This window comes from Oncorhynchus tshawytscha, unplaced genomic scaffold (genome assembly GCF_018296145.1).
Source record: "Oncorhynchus tshawytscha isolate Ot180627B unplaced genomic scaffold, Otsh_v2.0 Un_contig_17436_pilon_pilon, whole genome shotgun sequence".
NCBI lineage: Eukaryota > Metazoa > Chordata > Actinopteri > Salmoniformes > Salmonidae > Oncorhynchus > Oncorhynchus tshawytscha.
In genome coordinates this window covers 19,911-37,019 of record NW_024607780.1, presented here as the reverse complement: position 1 = coordinate 37,019, position 17,109 = coordinate 19,911, and the positions used below count along the sequence as shown (strand labels likewise).

The window sequence follows — 17,109 nt, the reverse complement described above, 5'->3', positions numbered from 1 at the left end:
GATTGTTCACAATAATTAAAAAAATGAACCCCCAGCACAATGTCTTATCACCACATATTTAGTGGAATGTACACTACCGTTCAAACGTTTGGGGTCACTTTGAAATGTCCTTGTTTTCCATGAAAACATATATGAAATGAGTTGCAAAATGAATAGGAAATATAGTCAAGACGTTGATAAGGTTATAAATAATGATTTTTTTATTGAAATAATAATTGTGTCCTTCAAGCTTTCCTTTCGTCAAAGAATCCTCCAATTGCAGCAATTACAGCCTTGCAGACCTTTTGGCATTCTAGTTGTCAATTTGTTGAGGAAATCTGAAGAGATTTCACCCCATGCTTCCTGAAGCATCTCCCACAAGTTGGATTGGCTTGATGGGCACTTCTTACGTACCATATAATCAAGCTGCTCCCACAACAGCTCAAAAGGGTTGAGATCCGGTGACTGTGCTGGCCACTTCATTATAGACAGAATACCAGCTGACTGCTTCTTCCCTAAATCGTTCTTGCTTAGTTTGGAGCTGTGCTTTGGGTCATTGTCCTGTTGTAGCAGGAAATTGGCTCCAATTAAGTGCCATCCACAGGGTATGGCATGGTATTGCAAAATGGAGTGATAGCCTTCCTTCTTCAAGATCCCTTTCACCCTGTACAAATCTCCCACTTTACCAATACCAAAGCACCCCACACCATCACATTGCCTCCACCATGCTTGACAGATGGCGTCAAACACTCCTTCAGCATCTTTTCATTTTTTCTGCATCTAACAAATGCTTTTCTTTGTGATCTGAACACCTGAAACGTAGATTTGTCTGTCCATTACACTTTGTTCCAATCTTCCTCTGTCCAGTGTCTGTGTTTTTTTGCCCATCTTAATCTTTTCTTTTTATTGGCCAGTCTGAGATAAGGCTTTTCTTTGCAACTCTGCCAGCATCCCAGAGTCGCCTCTTCACTGTTGACGTTGAGGCTGGTGTTTTGCGGGTACTATTTAATGAAGCTGCCAGTTGAGGACTTGTGAGGTGTCTGTTTCTCAAACTAGACACTAATGTACTTGTCCTCTTGCTCAATTATGCACCGGGGCCTCCCACTCTTTCTCTTTCTATACAACACAGTGTTGTACGAGATCTTCAGTTTCCTGGCAATTTCTCGCATGGAATAGCCTTAGTTTCTCAGAACAAGAATAGACTGACGAGTTTCAGAAGAAAGTTCTTTGTATCTGGCCATTTTGAGCCTGTAATCGAACCCACAAATGCTTATGCTCCAGATACTAAACTAGTCTAAAGAAGGCCAGTTTCTTTAAAATCAGGACAACAGTTTTCAGCTGTGCTAACATAATTGCAAAAGGTTTTCTAATGATCAATTGGCCATTTAAAATTATAAACTTCGATTAGCTAACACAACGTGCCATTGGAACACGGGAGTGATGGTTGCTGATAATGGGCCTCTGTACGCCTACATAGATGTTCCATAACAAATCAGCCGTTTCCAGCTACAATAGTCATTTACAACATTAACAAAGTCTACACTATATTTCTGATCAATTTGATGTTATTTTAATGGACAAAAAATGGACAAAAACTCCAAACTTTTGAATGGTAGTGTATGTAATGTGCAAAAGTACCTTCAATATGTAATATGTACAGTTTAGGTCGGAAGTTTACATACACCTTAGCCAAATACATTTAAATTCAGTTTTTCACAATTCCTGACATTTAATCCAAGTAAAAATTCCATGTTTGAGGTCAGTTAGGATCACCACTTTATTTTAAGAATGTGAAATGTCAGAATAATAGTAGAGAGAATGATTTATTTCAGCTTTTATTTCTTTCATCACATTCCCAGTGGGTCAGAAGTTTATATACACTTAATTAGTATTTGGTAGCATTGCCTTTAAATTGTTTAACTTGGGTCAAACGTTTCGGGTAGCCTTCCACAAGCTTCCCACAATTAAGTTGGGTGAATTTTGGCCCATTCCTCCTGACTGAGCTGGTGTAACTGAGTCAGGTTTGTAGGCCTCCTTGCTCGCACATGCTTTTTCAGTTCTGCCCTCAGATTTTCTATGGTATTGAGGTCAGGGCTTTATGATGGCCACTTCAATACCTTGACTTTGTTGTCCTTAACTTCTTTGGGACTGGGGGGCAGTATTGAGTATCTTGGATAATAAGGTGCCCAGAGTAAACTGCTTGCTACTCAGGCCCAAAAGCTAGAATATGCTTTGGATTTGGATAGAAAACACTCTGAAGTTTCTAAAACTGTTTGAATGATGTCTGTGAGTATAACAGAACTCATATGGCAGGCAAAAACCTGAGAAAAAATCCAACCAGGAAGTGGGAAATCTGAGGTTTGCAGTTTTTCAAGTCATCGTCTATCGAATATACAGTGTCTATGTGGTCATATTGCACTTCCTAAAGCTTCCACTAGATGTCAACAGTCTTTATAACCTTGTTTCAGGCTTATACTGTGAAGGAGGAGAGAATGAGAGCTGTTTGAGCCAGAGGTCTGGCAGAGTGCCATGAGCGGATCCCGCGCCCGCCCGTGAGAGTTAGCTGCGTTCCATTGCATTTCTAAAGACAAAGGAATTCTCCGGTTGGAACATTATTGAAGATTTATGATAAAAACATCCGAAAGATTGATTCTATACATCATTTGACATGTTTCTACAAACTGTAATATAACATTTCGCCTGAACAAGTGATTGCGCATTATGCATTTGGATTACTGGGCTAAACGTGCAAACAAAAAGGAGGTATTTGGACATAAATGATGGACTTTATCGAACAAAACAAACATTTATTGTGGAACTGGGATTCCTGGGAGTGCATTCCGATCAAGATCATCAAAGGTAAGTGAAAATTTATAACGCTATTTCTGACACCTCTCCTTCTTTGGAAAATGGCTGGATGTTTTTCTGTGACTAGCGCTGACCTAACATAATCGCAAGGTGTTTTTGAAATCTGACATAGCGGTTGCATTAAGGAGAAGTTTATCTATATTTCCATGCATAACACTTGTGTCTTTTATCAAAGTTTATTATGAGTATTTCTGTAATTTGATGTGGCTCTCTGCACTTTCACCGGATGTTTGTTTGAGACAATGCATTTCTGATCATAACACACCAATTTCAAATGAGGTTTTTGGACATAAAGATTAACGTTATCGAACAAAACACACATTTATTGTGTAACATGAAGTCCTGTGAGTGCCATCTGATGAAGATCATCAAAGGTTAGTGATTCATGTAATCGCTATTTCTGAATTTTGTTAGCCCTCTCCTTGGCTGGAAAATGGCTGCATGGTTTTCTGTGACTAGGTGCTGACCTAACATAATCGTTTGGTGTGCTTTCGCCGTAAAGCCTATTTGAAATCAGACCCTGTGGCTGGGTTTACAAGAAGTTTATCTTTAAAATGGTGTAAAATACTTGTATGTTTGAGGAATTTAATTATAGGATTTCTGTTGTTTTGAATTTGGCGCCATGCAATTTCACTGGCTGTTGGCGAGGTGGGAAACTACCTTCCCACATATCCCAGAGAGGTGCCATTTGCCACAACTTTGGAAGTATGCTTGGGGTAATTGTCCATTTAGAAGACCCATTTGCGACCAAGCTTTAACTTCCTGACTGATGTCTTGAGATGTTACTTCAATATATCCACATAATTTTCTTTCCCTCATGATGTCATCTATTTTGTGAAGTGCAGCAGTCCCTCCTGCAGCAAAGCACCCTCAAAAGAGGATGCTGCCACCCACGTGCTTCGCGGTTGGGATGGTGTTCTTTGGCTTGCAAGCCTTCCCTTTTTCCTCCAAACATAACGACGGTCACTATGGCCAAACAGTTCTATTTTTGTTTCATTAGACCAGAGGACATTTCTCTAAAATGTACGATCTTTGTCCCCATGTGCAGTTGCAAACCGTAGTCTGGCTTTTATGGCGGTTTTGGAGCAGTGGCTTCTTCCTTGCTGAGCGGCCTTTCGGGTTATGTCGATATAGGACTCGTTTTACTGTGGATATAGATACTTTTGTACCTGTTTCCTCCAGCATCTTCACAAGGTCCTTGTGTTGTTCTGGGATTGATTTGCACATTACGCACGAAAGTATGTCAATCTCTAGGAGACAGAATGCGTCTCCCTCCTGAGCGGTATGACGGCTGCGTGGTCCCATGTCGTTTATACTTGCGTACTATTGTTTATACAGATGAACGTGGTACCTTCAGGTGTTTGGAAATTGCTCCCAAGGATGAACTAGACTTGTGGAGGTCTACCATTTTCCCATGATGTCAAGCAAAGAATCACTGAGTTTGAAGCTAGGCCTTGAAATACATTCACAGATACACCTCCAATTGTCTCAAATTATGTCAATTAGCCTATCAGAAGCTTCTAAAGCCATGACATCATTTTCTGGATTTTTCCAAGCTGTTTAAAAGGCACAGTCAACTTAGTGTATGTAAACTTCTGACCCACTGGAATTGTGATAGTGAATTATAAGTGAAATAATCTGTCTGTAAACAATTGTTGGAAAAATTACTTGTGTCATGCACAAAGTAGATGTCCTAACCGACTTGCCAAACCTATAGTTTGTTAATAAAAAATGTGTGGAGTGGTTGAAAAACGAGTTTCAATGACTCCAACCTAAGTGTATGTAAACTTCTGACTTCAACTGTATTTGGCTTACCTTTGTTTTGTTTTGTAACATTTGTCATAAAGTTACATCTGACAGAACTGAGAGAATCTCTATAGTCACAATATTAGATTTTCTCATCAGTGCATGTAATAATGTCTTAAAATGGAGAATGTCAACAACACGATGCCTTAATGTAAATGAACAAGATGGTGGAAGAGAAACATACAAGATCATCATATATATTTTCCCCTTTCTCAGGAGCCCAAGTGCAACAGGCCACAGACAACAGTCTCTTCTATTTGGGGATGATAACAGGCGTTGCAGCATGTGTAGCTGTCCTGGTGTTTGGTGGCGTAATCATGAGGAAAATTCATCTCAGGTCAGATAATACTAATAGCTTGGTAAAAGAGTTGCTGTAATGAGTGTTTGTCAGCCTTTTGGTATTTGAATAATTACTTAGTAAGAATGGTGCATTCTCAAATACAGTTAAAGTCGGAAGTTTACATACAGTGGGGCAAAAAGTATTTAGTCAGCCACCAATTGTGCAAGTTCTCCCACTTAAAAAGATGAGAGAGGCCTGTAATTTTCATCATAGGTACACTTCAACTATGTCAGACAAAATGAGTGAAAAAAATCCAGAAAATCACATTGTAGGATTTTTAATGAATTTATTTGCAAATGATGTTGGAAAATAAGTATTGAATTGAATTGAGTTGGGTCACTAGTGTCTAATCACAACACTGTTGTGGCTTTTCACTTCTCACTTCCTGTCAAAAGTGAGAGTGGTGAGAGAAAAAATTCTCCACAAATGTGCTGTGTAAAACATGTTTCATTTTGTGCTATGTTAATTCAGTCTTCTTGTGTATTGCTCAACAGAACACAGCTACAAGTGTCTGGAAACGTCAAGGAGGTGCCACAACAACACTATTTATGTTTTTGTTTACCCCTGTTATTGCTAGCTGGTGCATGTTAGTCATAAGAAGGCATCTTCAGAGACTACCCAACAAACCAAAATTGGTTCTGTGAACGTTCCTAGAACATTCATTAGATTGCCCCAAAATGTCTAATTAACCCTAACTAGAATTTAAAGGAAAAAACACTCATTCCCATAATTTACAAAATGAAATAACACTAATATGTGAGAACAATATGTTTCATTTTGGCGTTTCATGTGAAAATCTGTTGACTACAAAATCCACAATGCAATGCTGTCGCTATGAGCTGACTGGCTAGCTAGCTGGCAAACGTAGCTACACACAATCAGCATAGTAGCCTAAACAAACTGCACTATCAATTTAGGAGTCTACAATCTCGCCATGTTTAACCTGCAGATCGATGTGCCTCACAGAGTGGAGTCTGACATTCACAACGACACCATGCAATGCACCCTGGACTGAAGATGCAGCCAAATAGGAGAAATGTGTTAGACCCTCTGTTAAATTACACATTTCTCGAGGTAGGAATATCGCAAAAGATCATCAATGGCTCATTGGAGAGAAGACTACCTTCCACGTTATGATATCGGCTAGTATTAGAATCTGCCACGTATGCTAGATGTTTTCACGATCTAAAAGTCATATTAACTTCCAGTGTAGCGAGAGACACATTAACACAATGCTACATCATACTGGCCGAAGTTCTACCTGCATGAACCGCAATAATTCAGACACACATGAAAACATGAAATGATCTCTGATCACTCAGAGATATACAAAAACAATATAACATTCAAAATGGGTGGATCTTTCCTTTAATGGGAATGTTAGCTAATGTCCCTGGGAATTAAATCTGCCAATTTATTAGAATTTTCCACAGCCCCCAGCCTGGTCTCATAGACTAGACGTAACATAGTAAATGTAATCCGGGACACTCAAATTAGTATGCTATGTTTGGTATGGTTACATAAAACAGATGGTTAGTTTTGGCAAAAACAAAAGTAGGCCGGTTGGATGGGTGGTCGTATAACATGCGTATAATGTGAACATCAGCAACCCAAAGGTTGTGAGTTCAAATCTCCTCACAGACAACTTTAGCATTTTAGCAACCTTTCAGCTACTTTGCAACTACGTAGCATGTTAGCTAACCCTTCCCCTAACTCCAACCCTAACCCTTTTAACTAACCCTAACATTAACCATAACTCCTAAATTTAACCCTAAACGCTAGTCTAGCTAACATTAGCCAGCTAGCTACCATTAGCCATTTAGCTACAATTCATAACATATACATTTCAAATTTGTAACATATTTTATGTTTTATACGAAATGCTCTGAGAACAGGTTGCAGTCCCATATGACATTACAGTGTAATGCGGTGACATATGGTTTATGTCTTTGTAGGAGGAGCAACGGGACATCGAGCCCTACAGCACATTCACAAGGAAAACCAATGGGCTTTACTCAACTCTCCAGCTGCTTAACCCCTGACCCTGATCCTCTTGCACTGTTGACCAATGATGACATGGTATTAGACATATTTTTGTAACATACAGCTTATACAGTGGAGTGGTAGATATACATTTACTGTGCAAGGTATGAAAATGCCCTTTGAAAGTCTGCCTATTTTTTCCTGTCTGACTTGCCATACATCAGCCTCTCCTTTACTGTAGATCTTCTGTGGTGGTTGTAAATATCAACACACACTGTCTGCAGGCTGCACATCTGTTATGGAAATACAATTGTTAAATACATGTTTCAAAATTATAGCTGTTCTGTTGTTGCTTTCTGATAGAACAAAGCATGTTTCTGTGGAGATCACCTGATATCAAAGTCATAAACTTTTCCACCAGGTGTCAGTGTACTGTTGTAAAACTGCCTCTATATTCAAACTGTAACTTTAGAAAACAGAATATTAATGAAGACATTTCAAATTTGTAACATATTGTATGTTTTATACACATATTATTATAAATATTGATAATAAAACAAACAAAAGAACAATATGTGATTTATATTCTGATTTATTAGAACTGCATTTCCCCAAAAAACAAATTAATGTATGTATTCTATGTACTTCTGTGAATGCAGGGCCAGTCTATTAAATGACTTAACTGTTTCATGGTGTCCCTTGCCTGTTTCCCTGCTGCACACCTCAGTAATATTAATGTGTCCCCTACCTTTTTCAATTCTGAATCTTTTTAACAGAAGTAAAAATCTGTTACAAAAACAATACAAGTCATATTCTGTCTGTTACTGTAAGTATCCTCTGGTTTGACACATTGAGACAGAGCTACATAAACACTACTTAAAGGCTCTGCATGGTCAATGCCATGTCTGCAGTGGCCGTACAGATTTACTGGGATATTGATCTGATATCTGCAGTGGCCATACAGCATTTACTGCGATGCGGCCTCTGCAAAAGTCAGGGCATTCATACCTCTTGCGCTTTGCATAGCAGAGCTGTTGTTAAGGAAGTGAGTTTGTGTTTCTACAGGACTTCCCGCCCACACCTACCGTCAACCAATCATGTCAATGAGATACAGTGCGCTATACGGAGCTTCCGCATTGTTACACAATTTGGAAAGAACACAGCGATGTGGTATGGAGCTTGATTTGACCTCTAACCTCCAGAGGCTTTGCAATTGCGTCACATCCTCTCTGGACCACATTTTCGAATCAAGCTAAAATGTGCTTTTAGAGAGAGTGATTAGTGAACAGATGGTTGATTCTTAAAGGCTCTGCATGGTCAATCTAACATTTGCATTCCATACAGCATTTACTGCAGTGCTGCCTCTGCAGAAGTCAGAATATTCATACTTTGTGCGATTCGGGAGCTGTAATACGCATCCAATAAATTTCTGCATCGCACCACTAATAGTGATTCTGGGCTAAACTCTATAGTCATCCAGCTAATTACAGTACCAGTCAACAGTTTGGACACACCTACTCATTTAAGAGTCCTTATTTTGACTAGTTTATACATTGTAGAATAATAATGAAGACATCAAAAATATGAAATAACACAATGGAATCATGTAGTAACCATAAAAAGTGTTAAATAATTCTAAACATATTTAATATTTTAGATTTTTCAAAGTAGCCACCCTTTGCCTTGATGACAGCTTTGCACACTCTTGGCCTTCTCTCAACCAGCTTACCTGGACTGCTTGTCCAACAGTCTTGAAGGAGTTCCCACATATGCTGAGCACTTGTTGGCTGCTTTTCCTTCACTCTGCGGTCCAACTCATCCCAAACCATCTCAATTGGGTTGAGGTCGGGTGAATGTGGAGGCCAGGCCATGTGATGCAGCACTCCATCACTCTCCTTCTTGGTCAAATAGCCCTTACACAGCCTGGAGGTGTGTTGGGTCATTGTCCTGTTAAAAAACAAATGGAGAGTCCCACTACGCGCAAACCAGATGGGATGGCGTATCCCTGCAGAATGCTGTGGTATCCATACTGGTTGAGTGTGCCTTGAATTCTAAATAAATCACAGAGTGTCACCAGCAAAGCACCCTCACACCTCCTCCTCCATGCTTCACGGTGGAAACCACACATGCAGAGATCATCTATCATCTGTTTACCTACTCTCTGTCTCACAAAGACATGGCGGTTGGAAGCAAAAAATCTCAAATTTGGACTCATCAGACCAAAGGACAGTTTTTCACCGGTCTAATGTCCATTGCTTGTGTTTCTTGTCCCAAGCAAGTCTCTTCTGATTATTGGTGTCCTTTAGTAGTGGTTTCTTTGCAGCAATTCGACCATGAAGGCCTGATTCACACAGTCTCCTCTGAACAGTTGATGTTGAGATGTGTCTGTTACTTGAACTCTGAAGCATATATTTGGGCTGCAATCTAAGGTGCAGTTAATTCTAATGAACTTATCCTCTGCAGCAGAGGTAACTCTGGGTCTTCCTGTCCTGTGGTGGTCCTCATGAGAGCCTGTTTCATCATAGCGCTTGATGTTTTTTTTTGCGACTGAACTTGAAGAAACGTTCAACATTCTTGACATTTTCTGTATTGACTGATGGACTGTCCTTTCTCTTTGCTTATTTGAGCTGTTCTTGCCATAATAGGGACTTGGTCTTTTACCAAATAGGGCTATAATCGGTATACCACCTCTACCATGTCACAACACAACTGAACGCATTAAGGAAATCAATTCCACAAATCAACTTAACAAGGCATACCTGTTAATTGAAATGCAATCCAGGTGACTACCTCATGAAGCTGGTTGAGAGAATGCCAAGAGTGTGCAAAGCTGTCATCAAGGCAAAGGGTGGCTACTTAGAAGAATCTCAAATATATTTTGATTTGTTTAACACTTTTTTGGTTACTATATGATTCCATATGTGTTATTTCATAGTTTTGATGTCTTCACAATTATTCTACAATGTAGAAAATAGTAAAAATAAAGAAAAACCCTTGAATGAGTAGGTGTGTCCAGACTTTTGCCGGCACAGTACAAGCAATTGGCTAAACGAAAAGACCTTACCTCTTCTGAGATGTTGGAGTCCGTTTCCTGGTGCTTGACATAGGAGCTCAGCCAATAAGGTATGAAGTAAAAAGGCTGCACTGTTTTCCACATGCATCTCCATCCCGAATCTCCCCATTGCCCCCAGCTAAATTAGGGTACAGTTAGCTATTGTTTGTGTATTTTACACTATGTTGAGGTAAAACTCGAAGTATAATACTTATATGAATGTCAACCCTAACACATGTTCCTGTCATCGTCATCAATCAAATGCATTAGTTAGAAACTACTTTGACTACCACCACCGATGTCTGTATGCTAGCATGATGCGACCAGTTTATACCTATGGGAGTTAGAATTTAGATATATTTTTCTAAACCTACAGCGAAAACAGCCAATTATATCCAAATCTGATTTTAGTAACACATTGTGGGCCTGTTACAATACATCAATCATGACAGATTTAACAAATATCCACTTTGTTAGATTTGTTGAATGTGCGCCAAAACAGCTTCCTTCTATCCCCCGCGTTCTGCATTCCATTTACCTCTTTACCACATCTATGCCCATTACCTCCCAGATCTCCTTCCAGGAGTTCACTCATTCGGGTCTTTGAAATCCCAACACAAGGTATCATACATATGTTTTTTATTTGTGCACTTGTTCTGATAGCCTTTCGTCAAAGTTATCCATGTTTGTTGTCAAGGCAGCGCGTTTGTGTTTATACAGGATGTACCGCCCCCACCTAACGTCAACCAATCATGTCAATGCCGAGCTATACGGAGCCCTCTGAATTGTGACAACATTTTGGAGGCGCACAGCATTGCTTGACAGAGCTTGATTTTGCCTCCGCAAGCACCGGGGGCACTACAATGCGCCTCACCCTCAGAACAGAGCCTCCGGAACACATGTTCGGATCAATATTAAATTGGCCTTTATAGTCTATAGGTTATGCACTGAGCCAGTCCCAGTAATCTTGCTTAATGTAAGAGGTGAGAACTCTACTGTTCTACTCTCACTCTTATTTCTGGTGTGTTTAATAAGTACACAGTAGATGGTGCCACATTCTGGAAGTTTGAATTTTAGCCCAACAAGCCCAGCCACAAACTGAGGGATGGAGCTGGAGAATAACCACTCTCAAAATCATCAACACAGCTACAGATGCAAACCAAGGACTGACAATCCAAGAGATTGACATGACAGTTTAAAATATTTTCACACAATAGGCTACATTGTTTTTTTGTTCTTTTTACAATGAATGAATGTTTTATTGGTTCTTTTGGAATCACAGGAGAAGTGCAAAATAAATACTACAAGAAGAGCAGAAACGTTCATGTATCTAAACACTGAAAAACAGACACGGAGACAACAAAAACATCAAACAAATCGATAAAACAACCTTATAAGAACACTTCTAACAGCAGCTGTGACTAATGTGAATATGGCACAGACAGTAAATAACCCTATTAAGGTATGGCTTACGTAAAGAAAGTGAGAGAGACAGTTTTGAGTAAAAATTATCATATTAACCAGATTAGTCAATAGTGATTTGGTGTGTGTGGCAATGTGATGAGAGTCACTCAGTAGTCGTCATCTTCTAGAAGGTTTCTGAGAGAGAAAAAAAGAGGAGCAAACAAAATGGCAATATTTCAAATGGATGAATACACAGGTCATTGTGAGGAAGAGTGTTTCTTCTGTACAAACAGTAGCCTACAGAAATAAGATGAAATGACAAAATGTGAACATGGTCTGACAGCCATTGTGGGACCAAATGTTTAACTGCCAATTATAGTCTTAGCTTAATGTAGGAGATAAGAGATAATAAATAGAAGATATATGAAATAAAATTAAGATTATGTGACCTCTGGTGCTATCTTTGAATTAGAATGATTTGAGCTCACCTTGTTACACCATCATCTGATTCTTGAATGGAGATACTGTAAAAAGAGAACAGAAATGTGGTTTGTTTTGACAAATGTAACATGATGAGCAACACAACAGAAAGATACTCACATGCAGCTGAGTGCATGGATAAGGAGAACATGACTACTCTATGACCACCTCAACAGTACATCATTTCAGAGCTTCTTCCTCAAGAGAGAGACTACAGCAGAGTGAGAGAATGAAGGTGTAAACCTACCTTTTACAGCCTCCTGAGCTTGATGCATCCTGCGCTTGTCTGACGAGCTGAGGGATTTTATCCTGAAACAAAAGGCCATTTTTTAGTTCTGTTTTATTTTTGGGTAACTAATTTATACTAAAAGCTTTTGTAACATTCTCAATATCGTCTGTTTCAAGCTTTCTATCGGGATAACCAAATAAAGTTGTAAAAATACTCACATTGATGGACTGGAGTTTGGTGTGTCCCTGAAAGATGTACTGACAAGAACCATTTGTTTTTAACGTCATTGACTGATGTTAACATGACCACTCTATGACCACAGACATGATTCCAAAGTTTGCTCAATGAGAGAGATAAATATAGAAGACAATCAGACTATGAGATATTAATTAAGTAAGCCTACTTCTTATTCATCCTACGCTTGGTTGACGAGTTGGTTGATGAGTGTGACCTGAAAAAATAAATATACTTTTTTGTTATCAGTATTATTTATCTTAAAAAGCTATTTCAAATACAAGTGTTTTAATCTATCCAGGTGGTAGGGATACTCACATGTGTGATGGACTGGAGGTTGGTGTGAAACTGAAATAAATCAAAATAAACAATGTAATGACAAGAACCACATCATCGTATTCATTATTCTTTTATTACAAATATTTAATCATGAAGAATGTGTTTTAACCTGTATAGCAAATATTCTCAGAACATGTAATTGTCATGTTTCATGTTTTCTTTCAAATAGGTATCAATCACAATCCCTTAAATGTTCTTTAGGGACTTACTGTTTGGATGGTGATCTGTTCTGTTGTGTCTTTAGAGGCGTCTTGCTGTGTTCAGGGTCCGGTATGTTTTTTTCCCTGCACATCAGAGATCAATTGGCTTAGTCAACTGAAAGCAGCTAAATCACATATTGAATTCATAGTAACTGTTTTAAGTTAAGGATTTTTAAATTTATCTCTACCTGTAGGAGGTGTCTTTTCTATTTTGCCGCCATATTACACAGAATACAGAGATGAGACACACTGAACCCAAGACTGAACCCATCACTGCACCAACCACTGTACCTGTGAATGAGAGAGATGTCAAGAGAAGACAGAGGTCAACTTCCCAGGTACACTACACCAAAGCCTCATACATGTAAATATGGCTCTGCACCACACCTGAAAGTTGAATAGGAAAAGAGCCAGTCAATAGGTTGATTATGACCTGTCATTATTAGAATAACAACCACTTACCACTGATCCTGTCATCATCAGAGACCTGAGATTGACCTAGCACAGAAATACACAGGAAGTACTTCATCATGAACACAGACAGTACTTCATCATGAACACAGGCAGTACTTCATCATGAACACAGGCAGTACTTCATCATGAACACAGGCAGTACTTCATCATGAACACAGGCAGTACTTCATCATGCACACAGCTAGTACTTCATTGTGAACACAGGCAGTACTTTATCTTGACCACAGGCACTACATCATCATGACATCATCCTGATCATGTCATGTTCAGGGTAGCAGGTAGCCTAGTGGTTAGAGCGGTGGGCTAGTAACCAAAAGGTTACTAGCTCAAATCCCCGACCTGACAAGGTACAAATCTGTCATTCTGCACCTGAACAAGGCAGTTAACTCACTGTTTGTCATTGTAAATAAGAATGTGTTCTTAACTGACTTGCCTAGTTCATATATTGACATTTTAAAAGATGGTGCTATTAATCCTAACCGTTTCTCACCTGCAAATGAAGCTTGATCACTAGCTGGAATCACCTCTGAAACCACCTTGATGGAACCACCAAAGGATAGTGAAGCAACACACCTAACCTTTTTGTCAGTTAGACTGGACACTACCACTGTTGCAGTAGTTGTCACAGTGACAGTTCCATTGGGATGGGTGACATCAACCATGGTGGAATGTTCTATCATTATGTCATCCCAGGTTACTATAGGAACAGGTCGTCCAGTAGCAGAACAGGACAGAGTGGTGTGACTGTTGTTGGTTTGTGTGATGAGGAGTGAGGGTCCATACAGCTCTATAGAACAACAACAAACACAGTTCACAGTGAATGTAAATACTATTATGTATTCATTTACATATTTTACTAAATTATTCCATTTACATGATTTACTAAATTATTCACCATCACTATCCAGCTACCACCCGGTTACTCAACCACTCCTCATCAGAGGCTGCTGCCCTATATACTGTACATAGACATGGAATCACTGGCCACTTTAATAATGGAACACTAGTCACTTTAATAATGTTTACATACTGCTTTACTTATTTCATGTATATACTGCATTTTAGTCAATACCACTCCGACATTGCTCATCCTAATATTTATATACTTCTTAATTCCATTCTTTTACTTTTAGACTTGTGTATTGTTGTGAATTGTTAGATACTACTGCAATGTTGGAGCTAGGAACACAAGCATTTCACTACACCCGCAATAACATCTGCTAAATATGTGTATGTGACCAATAACATTTGATTTGATTCCATTTTGTATGGATGTATGATCTGATAAAATGTCTCCCTGAAATTGAAAACAAGTTTTTCTGGGGCAATCATTTACAGTACATTATGTTATCACATTTTACCATTGACTTTGAGGCAGGTGGTTCCACTGATAGCTCCCTCTGGAAAGGTGTTAAACAGACACTTGTAGCAGGACTCGTCTCCTCTTGACACTCCTCTGATGATGATAGAGCAGTTCTGCAGTCCCTCGTCTTCAAACTCCACTTTCCCCTTAAAACGTAGGTTGACATTGGGACCGTGTTTGCTGTAGGAGGCCAAATTTTCATTCTCCCCAGTTGTCACTTTTTGCCATGTGACTTGACGCACGTCTTTGAGTGTCATGAGCTCACAGGTTAAGACTGCATCTTCTCCCAGGGTTGCTGTGACAACCTGCTGTGTTCTCACCAGATGAGAGAGCCCTGCACGAAGACACTACTTAGTACTTACAGTACTGCATTAATGGGATACAATACAGTATAAAGAGTACAATATTGTGGTGTAGTACTCATAATGGTCAGAAGGAGGAGTACGGAGGTAGGGGAAGTCCAATCTAGGCGGGAGGACGTTAGGAAGTTATGAATGAAGGCACCTGTAAACTGATTGCAGTATGGGTTCATGTGTTGAATTATTAAAGTAACAAACTACAGAATGTGGGACATCAGTGAATATAAGGAACTATGGCTATAGATCAATCCCCTTACTTTGTTCACTGATTAAACCATAGTTTATACAGTGACATTCACTACACTGTACAGTTAATACAGGGAATTTCCCTACACTATACATGCATGCATTTCACTACACTACTGTAATTAAATGTATCTGTATAGCTTTTAATGTATCTGAAAAGTTAAAAATAAATTCAATTATGAATCTAGTGTTGTGAAATAAACAGATTTGAACAGTAAAGCACATCTCCTAAGAAAAACAACAGTATCAGCAATATTTTGTCAATAAAAAGCTGACAAATGCAGTATATCATGCATAAAACTGATTCTCTCACCTTTAGGTAGGATTATCAGTAGAATAAACAGGTAGTTGTAGAGTGCAGGAGACATGGTGTAAATGTGAGTTCTCTTATGAAGTCACTTGAGATTTTGAATTTTCCTCTTTACTGTGTCCAACCCACATGGGTTTGAATGAACCTATCACATATGGACCTTTTTTGCAGAAGCCCCTCCCATACAATAAAAGTGAAAGTAAACTCGGCTGGTGCAAGTTTTTCTTCCATAGTGTAAGCCAGTGTCAGAACTATTGTTTAACCTGTTTAAGTTGAGGTGGTTAAAGGAACTCTTCTCAGGACATAACACAGATAGGAGCTGAAATATTACACACACGTCGCCAAGTGAGCCTGGTGCAGAGCTATAACAACATACCCCTGATTTTAACAGGTGATTTTACTGTAAACAGAGCTATAACAACCCACCCTGATTTTATATGGTGACGTTACTGTAAACAGAGCTATAACAACCCACCCTGATTTTAAAATGGTGATGTTACTGTAAACAGAGCTATAACAACCCACCCTGATTTTAAAATGGTGATGTTACTGTAAACAGAGCTATAACAACCTAGACTGATTTTAAAATGGTGATGTTACTGTAAACAGAGCTATAAAAACCCACCCTGATTTTAAAATGGTGATGTTACTGTAAACAGAGCTATAACAACCTAGCCTGATTTTAAAATGGTGATGTTACTGTAAACAGAGCTATAACAACCCACCCTGATTTTTAAATGGTGATGTTACTGTAAACAGAGCTATAACAACCCACCCTGATTTTTAAATGGTGATGTTACTGTAAACAGAGCTATAACAACCCACCCTGATTTTTAAATGGTGATGTTACTGTAAACAGAGCTATAACAATCTAGCCTGATTTTAAAATGGTGATGTTACTGTAAACAGAGCTATAACAACCTAGCCCTTAATGAGCAAGCGATGCTTTCCCCTCCCACAATATTTTCCCAAAATGAACCACAATTTACAGTATACTGCATTAAATATATAGCAAAACAGCAATACAGTACTTTCGTTTTTATTTGTATTGAAAACAACTCAATAATTGCTATAGTGAATATTAAATTATATATCACAGCGTAGATATTTGGTGTTTATATCCCTTGCACTTTCTGCTTTAACAAAGACTTCTAAACTGCCAGGGTGAAACAGATCAATAGGACGTCAACCGTTAAAGGTTTTGCTGCCACTCTGATCTGTCCCCTATATAAATTACATTTTTGGGAACCATTCCCACATATTAGTTAAATTCGTACAGAATTCTCACTAACGGGTGCAACAAATATATCCTCTTACAAGACACACCACAAAATATGTTAATGAGTCAGAAGCAACAATACCATGCACTCACTAGTGTTCAAAAGGTTTTTGCGGTATAGTACTGTATTCTGAGGTACAGTAAATTACTGGCAGCAATAGGTA

At 38.9% G+C, this 17,109-nt stretch overlaps 1 protein-coding gene across 1 annotated transcript; it reads right to left on the bottom strand.

Moving 5' to 3' along the window:
• Positions 1–11,260: 11,260 nt before the first annotated feature.
• Positions 11,261–15,790, bottom strand: LOC121842853 (nectin-4-like). Its single transcript, XM_042312624.1, has 12 exons — positions 15,670–15,790; positions 14,750–15,085; positions 13,879–14,175; positions 13,377–13,412; positions 13,103–13,205; positions 12,924–12,998; positions 12,694–12,723; positions 12,545–12,592; positions 12,360–12,398; positions 12,161–12,221; positions 11,921–11,958; positions 11,261–11,627 (listed from the first exon to the last, which is right to left on the bottom strand). The coding sequence occupies exons 1-12, from the start codon at positions 15,722–15,724 to the stop codon at positions 11,600–11,602; spliced, it is 1,146 nt and encodes a 381-aa protein (XP_042168558.1). The 5' UTR covers positions 15,725–15,790; the 3' UTR covers positions 11,261–11,599.
• Between the last annotated feature and the right edge of the window lie 1,319 nt (positions 15,791–17,109).

Bases quoted from the DNA above. Each gene is read 5' to 3' on its own strand.
- LOC121842853 (XM_042312624.1), bottom strand. From the start codon at position 15,724: ATGTCTCCTGCACTCTACAACTACCTGTTTATTCTACTGATAATCCTA. The intron at 12,999-13,102 runs GTAGAGATAAAT...TCTGATGTGCAG, and splicing joins AGAAAAGACACCTCCTACAG to GGAAAAAAACATACCGGACC. The intron at 12,593-12,693 runs GTGAGTATCCCT...TTATTTTTTCAG, and splicing joins ACCTCCAGTCCATCACACAT to GTCACACTCATCAACCAACT.